This window comes from Egretta garzetta, unplaced genomic scaffold (genome assembly GCF_000687185.1).
Source record: "Egretta garzetta isolate BGI_Z169 unplaced genomic scaffold, ASM68718v1 scaffold172, whole genome shotgun sequence".
In the NCBI taxonomy this organism is placed as follows: Eukaryota; Metazoa; Chordata; class Aves; order Pelecaniformes; family Ardeidae; genus Egretta; species Egretta garzetta.
Window position 1 is genome coordinate 472855 of NW_009258951.1, and position 6467 is coordinate 479321.

At 62.6% G+C, this 6467-nt stretch overlaps 2 protein-coding genes across 2 annotated transcripts in view; one reads left to right on the forward strand and one right to left on the reverse strand.

The window, feature by feature from the left end:
* The window catches only part of SLC12A9 (solute carrier family 12 member 9), a 9007-nt gene extending 3017 nt beyond the window's left edge, over positions 1 to 5990 (reverse strand). The window contains 11 exon segments of the mRNA XM_009634316.2: positions 521 to 667; positions 1509 to 1683; positions 1871 to 2063; positions 3247 to 3371; positions 3704 to 3786; positions 4050 to 4207; positions 4297 to 4408; positions 4520 to 4627; positions 4877 to 5176; positions 5401 to 5538; positions 5711 to 5990. Coding sequence (XP_009632611.2) covers positions 521 to 667; positions 1509 to 1683; positions 1871 to 2063; positions 3247 to 3371; positions 3704 to 3786; positions 4050 to 4207; positions 4297 to 4408; positions 4520 to 4627; positions 4877 to 5176; positions 5401 to 5538; positions 5711 to 5990 — 1819 coding nt within the window.
* Positions 5991 to 6330: 340 nt separating this feature from the next.
* Positions 6331 to 6467, forward strand: part of PRSS56 (serine protease 56) — a 12933-nt gene continuing 12796 nt past the window's right edge. Inside the window, 1 exon segment of the mRNA XM_035890021.1 lies at positions 6331 to 6406. Within this exon segment, the coding sequence (XP_035745914.1) occupies positions 6331 to 6406 (76 nt within the window).

Below are 6467 nucleotides of genomic sequence, written 5' to 3' on the forward strand. Positions count from 1 at the left end.
GTGTTGGTGAGGGCGGGGTGCCGGGCTAGCCCATCCTGCGGTGCCGCGTCGTCATAGAAGCCCAGCACCAGGGTGTTGGGGCGCATCCCGCCTGCCGGAGAGACCACACCAGCCCGGCTGAGCAGAGGTGAAGGGCTCTACCAGCCCTCCCAGCACTGCAGGTGCCAACAAGCTCCAGCTTGGCTTTGGCATTGCTGGCCCCGGTGATTCCAAACCCTCAGCATCATGCACCCAGATGCCTCCAGGACCCAATTTAGCTTTGGCATTGCCCACCCAACACCTCTCCAAGCTCCAGCTTGGCTTTGGCACTGCCCACACTACGTGCTTCCAATGCCCTTGGCATTGCCCATCCAGGTGTCTTCAAGTCCCTCAACACTGCTGCCACAAACACCTCCAAGCTCCAGCTTGGCTTCGGCATTGCTCACCCCAGATGCCTCCAAGCCCCAACTTGGCTTCGGCATCGCCCACCCAGGTGCCTCCAAACCCCTTAGCACTTGTGCCCAGCCTGGGTGCCACTCACCGAGGCCGGAGGTGAAGAGGAGCTGCCGGACGCCGTGCTGCACTGAGGGCGCAAGGGTGAGGCTGACGAAGGCCTTGACATTCAGCTTGTCCACCAAGCTCAGCCACGAGTCCTGCTGGGGCTGCAGTGGGTCCGAGGGCAGCATGTCTGGGTGGGGTGCAAGAACAGCATCAGGGGGTCAGGTACCCCATACCAGGGGGTCACCCTGGTGTCCCCGCAGCAGCCCCCCCTGCAAAACCAGTGCCAGTCCCCATGCCCACCCCAGCACCCACGAGATGGGGAGGGTGGAAGCTTCCAGCCAGAGATATGAAATTATACATAAATATATAAAAAATACCCAGGCAGCCCCATCCCCCCTCCCAATTTCAGGCCATTAGTCACCACGGCAACGGCGGGGAGGGGGGGAAGCAGAGCCCATGCATCCGCTGGGGCGGGGATGGGGATGGCCACGGCATGTGCCAGGGAGCACGTGTGTGCAAACCAACACGCACCGGTGTGCAAACATGCCTGAAGCACGTGGACACATGTAGCAGGCATGAGGTGAGGATGGACACAGGCACATGCACGTGTGAGGCTGTGCTGAGTGTGTGCCCACACGTGTGCTAGGTGTGCACAGGCACTGACCCATGCAATGGGACCATGCCGCACAGGGGCCCAGGGGAGCCTGGGTGGCACATGCCATGCGTGCACACCAGTGCCGACACATGCAGGAGCCCCACATGTACTTGAGCACCTGCAAGCATGCAGGACGTGTGTGCAAGCACATGTGTGCACAGGAGGCATCGGACAGACACAAGCCACCTATGTCTCCCACACCGTGCCAAGCCCAAGGTGCTACACGTGCCCACAGCGCTGACATTCCCTGGCTATGCCTGCCCTACTCAGCCAGGGGCCGGGCAGTGGTGGCACTCCATGGACTCTGGGAGCCCCCCGGCACCGCAGCAAGGGGCGGAGGCCACCAGCGCTGGGGGACAGGGCAGACCCTCACCCAAGTCCTGCAGTTCAACGTGGCCCAGGACATAGAGGCCGCTTTTCTTGAGGTCATTGACAAAGTCTATGAGGCGGGCACTGCCCCGTGGGTTCTGCACCATCAGCAGCATCTGTGGGCGCCAGAACTTGACGTGGTCCTTCCGCACGTCCAACATCAGCAGGTACTTCCGCACCTGGAGGGAAGGAGGGAGGGTGGGCAGGCAGCAGGTGAGGAAACTTCCTTCCTTCCTTCAACAAAGCACCCATGGGGATGCCAGCCCCGAGGACACGCTGCCCAGGATGGAGCTGCCATGGAGACAGCATCTTGGGGCCACTAGCTCTCCACCCCATGAGGGAACAGCGGAGGAAGACAGGGCTCACCTGGTGGAAGATGAGGGCCTGGCTGATGTAGCCCCACGTGCTGCTGGGCGAGAGGTAGTGGAGAGCGAGGAGGAGGAGGAGGAGGAAGCCCAGGCTCGCTGAGGCTGACACAGGGCTGATAAGGAACATCATGACGCAGCAGCCCGCAATGCCCAGCAGGCACGTATGCCAGGTGAAGTACCGGAAGGTGGGCCTGGAGCAGGGAGAAGGGGACACTCGCTACCACATGGTCCCCGTGCCAGCTGCAAGGCAGGCATGGCAAGGGGGGCTGTGCCAAGGTGCCAACCAGCCCCCCCACACCTCCCCAGCAAACCCTGCTGTGCCAGCCCAGGGCATGTCGGGCACCCCATATGCCTGCAGGAGAGGGCACAGAGGGGAGATGGTACCTCCCAGGGCATCGGGCAGCCCCTTGCTGCCAGCCCCTGGCAAACAGAGGTAACAATGGTTATGGGGCTGGCACAGCCGGGGGCCAGGTAGTGCCAGGCAGCGCGTGGCAGTGCCGGCGGCTGCGACACCCCCTCAGCCTGGTGCGGGGAGGCGGAGGCGGGGAGGCAAGAAGCTGTTATTTTCTCTAATTGTTGTTTTTCCTGAAAGGTAATTAAAAACCTTTTCCGCTGCACTTGATGGAGACCTTGGGGGTGGGGGGGACAACAGATGTAGGGTGGGTGAGGGGACCGTTGCCACCCACCCCAGCAGTCTCCCCCACAGACACTGATCCTGCCCCATCCGTGCCCAGCCAAGGGAGCAGCTGGGGGGGGAGCCAAGCCCCAGCCCGACAGACACCAGCTCTCCCTTGGGAATTGGGTGCTCTGAGAGACCCCCAGGCAGTGCCACCCAGCCCTGCTCAGGCACTGCCCCTGTCCCACCTGGGGGACTCCCCCTGCTTTGGAGGCACAGCACCCTGCACCAAGGGCGGCAGGCATCACCCAGGAGGGAGATGAGGCCACCCTGCTGTGCTCCCCCAGATTTGGGCAGCGCTGCCAGGCCAGCCCTGTGCCGGGGTACCCCATACCCCCTGCCCCAGGCTGGGTCTGCCTGCCACCCACATTCCTCCTTCCTGGAAGATTTTTTCCTCCGGCTATAAATTACCTCCGGAAAGCCTAAGGGGAGGGGGCAGGTGGTACCCAGTGGTGCTGGATTTATCTGTACCTGCTCAGCAAAGCGGTGCCAGGGCATGGGGGCTGTGCCAAGCCAGTGCCATGCCAGGACCTGGCCCCTTCTCCCTCCCGAGGGATGGGAGTGTCTTTACCCCCCTTAATGCCCCTTAAAGGGGCAGCAGGCACAGGGATGGCAGGGGAACCACAGACAGACGGATGGACAGGCTGGTGCGGGCCCAGCATCTCAGCGCAGCCTCCCTCCCCTGTGCCAGCGGGTACCTGAAGTTGGGGGCCGATGCCCACTCCAGTGCCAGGCAGGCCAGGTTAACAGTGGCGTAAACCAGGAGGAAGAAGGTGGTCACAACCCCCGCGATGGTGTTGAGCTTCCCAGAGAAGAGCACCAGCTGCAGAGAGCATGGGAGGGGTGGGGGGCACAGGGTGAATGCACCCCCTGGGATGGCACTCCTGACATGTGCCCAAGCCAGCTCTGCCGAGCCTGAGGCATGCCACGGTGGCGTGCCAGGAAAGGGTACAGGGTACGGGCAGTGCCACCACAGCACAAATCCCTGCCCCTTGCTGTGATTTATCCTTCATTTATGGGCTCAGGATGAGAAGAGCACAGCCACAGCAGGATGCCCAGGGCAGGGGGATGTGCCAGGCTCCACAATGCCCAGCCCAGGCGCCAACCGACCTTCACCCAGCAGGGGTGGGAAAGGAGCATCACCGGCAAACTAACCTGTACCACCAGCCAGGAGAGGATCACTGCCATCACAGGGTTCCCACTCGCAGACGTCTTCTTGGCCAGTGTCAGCGCCCGACCTGCGGGTAGAGCAGGGAGGTTGGGTTGGAGCACCCAGGTGGGCACCAACAGGCTCAGCCACCAGCCAGGAGTCCTCTCCCTACCCTCAGTCCTGAGGCATGAGCAAACGCCAGGGCATGCAGGTGATCCAAGTGGGCACACGCCAACCCATAAAACATCACCCCACACCAGCGAGAGGGTTCCCTGGTGCCAAGGCTGGTCCCTGGCAGGGACAACCTGCCAGGTGGGGTCTGGCAGATGCCAGCACGCTCCAGATACTCACCGAAGAGATCATCCCGGGCCAGGGCGTAAAGGATGCGGGATGCCCCGATGAGGTTGCTCATGGCTGCAGAGAGGGTGGCAGCATAGATACCCACCGTGACCAGGGGCGGGAAGATACTGATGTCACGCAGGAAGCCATAGTCTTTCTGCAGGAGGGTCCTGGAGAGGGACACGCACATGTTGGCACCTGCCCTGCCACTGGGCACACCCTGGCATGATGGCCCCAGCAAGGGGATGGGTGGCTGTACCTGTTGCAAGTAGCACACATGAGGAAAGCCAGCAGGTTGTAGACGAGGTAGGTGAAGAGTACAGCAGAGATGGTGCCTCGTGGGATGGAGTAGCTCGGGCGCTTCAGGTCGCCTGTGGGCGGGAGCAGGCAGCATTAGTGCCCACCGGCACAGCACCCCCCGATCTCCTCCAGCCTCTGCTCCCGCTCCCAGTGCCACCCAGCCCAGCACCCCCTGCCCGTACCTGACATGTTGGAGCCTGCCATGATGCCGGTGCAGCCATTGAACATCACCGCAAAGACAGAGCTGAAGCTCATCATCTGCCCAGTGGTGTAGTCCACCCCATACCCACCTGCAGGACACACATGTACAGGCTGTGACAAGCTGTCCAGGACAGCATAGCCCCACCATATACACTCTCCTCGATGTCCCCATACACAAACCATGTAAGAAACCCTGCCACGGCACCTATTCTGTGCCCACAAGCTCCCCCCACTTCCCGGTGAGCCCCTGCCGATGAGGAGGTGCCCGTGTCAGCCCTTCCTGAGGCGCAGGTGCCACGGTGGGTATGGTGGGCAGGGTGGGGAGAGCCGCTCCTCACCGCCCAGGTTGTCTCGCAGGGTGGCAAGTGAGAAGCCAGTGAAGGAGCCATTCTCAGTCTCAGAGCCGTTGAAGTGGGGCAGGCGGATGGGCACCCCAATGGGCCGTGTAGCAAAGAAGCTGATGAGGATGGTGCCCAAAACACCCGCGACGATGAGGAAGATGAGAAAGGTGGCCTTGGCATAGATGGAGGCACCCACGAGGCACACGAGGAGGCAGAGGGCCAGCAGCACGGTGCCGTAGAGCAGCTCGTACCAGTAGCTCTGAGGCAGGACGTGGACACCTGTGCCTGCTTTTTGCCCTGGGCAGAGACAAGTCAGGATCAGTGGGGTTCAGAGGGGGCATCAGCAGGAGCTGAGAGCCACCGGCGTTGTGCCAGGCATGACGGGCACCAACTCACTGGCCAGAGGGCTGGACAAGCTGTGCCAGCTATGCCAGGTATGGTGCTTGGCACACCTGGCAGGACGCTAGGGCTGCTTAGGTAAGGGACACCCGCTGTGTACCACCATAAATGGGGGTACTCACCAGGTGGGATCCCAAAGCTGTCCACCACTGCCTCCACCAGCCCCAGCACATAGAGGGCACTGCCACACACATTGGCCAGGAAAAACATTATCCCGATGCTGCCCCCGAACTCTGGGCCCAGGGCACGGCTGATCATATCTTGCTTGAGTCAAGGGAAGATGCCAGCAGCCCAAACCACCATCAGGTGCTTCCACCCTTCCCTCCCAGTGCAGGGGGCTCACAACCCCAGTGTGGCACCCCGAGGCTGCTGGGTGGTCACCCAATTTTGGCTCACATGCCCTGCCCCAGCAGCACCCACAGCAAAGGATACAGTAGGCTCCTCCAGCATCTAGCGCCCCGTTGGTGGCAATGGCACACACGGACAGCACCGTCATGCCGATGATGAAGTATGCCACCGCGAACATGGCCAGGGCTTGGTACAACCCAGCATGGCCCACCACGAACCCTGCCAAGGATGGGCGAGAGGCCGGTGTGCCTGTTAGCTGGGCACAGGCCACCCCCCGGACAGGGTCCCTGGGCACAGCCAAGTCCCAAACCTCATCCTCATTGAGGCTGCTCCCATCCTCCTGCCCACAGCTCCCCCCAGACATGCTACCCCCTTCCCTGCCAGGGTGGGGATGTCCCCACCCCGGGGTGCTGCCACCTCTCACCCGCAGCAGCACCTGGGGCCAGCCCAGCCAGTCCCCCCCACCCCAGGGCACCTCCACCTTCCCACCATGCCAGGATCAGGTCTGGGCACACCCCGGGGCAGCTCAGAGGGGCACACCCAAAAAGCTAACAAACAGGGCAGGGACTCTGCTGCCCGCCTGTCCCCCAGGGCACCACGGGGGTGGCTGGGACCCCCGTGCCCCACTGCCACCCTCAGCAGGCAGGGGGTGCCTCGCACCGGGCACAGCCGGGGCATGGGCTTGGCAAGGAGCCCTCGGGGAGATGAACTGGGTTTGGGGGCACCCCCTGCACTCCCTGGAAGGCCAGAGGGTGCCCAAGGGCCAAAAGCAGGGGTGGGGTAAGGGGGGAATGGCAAGGAAATAAAGGGGTGCCCCGAAAGCAGTGGGGATTAAGCAGGA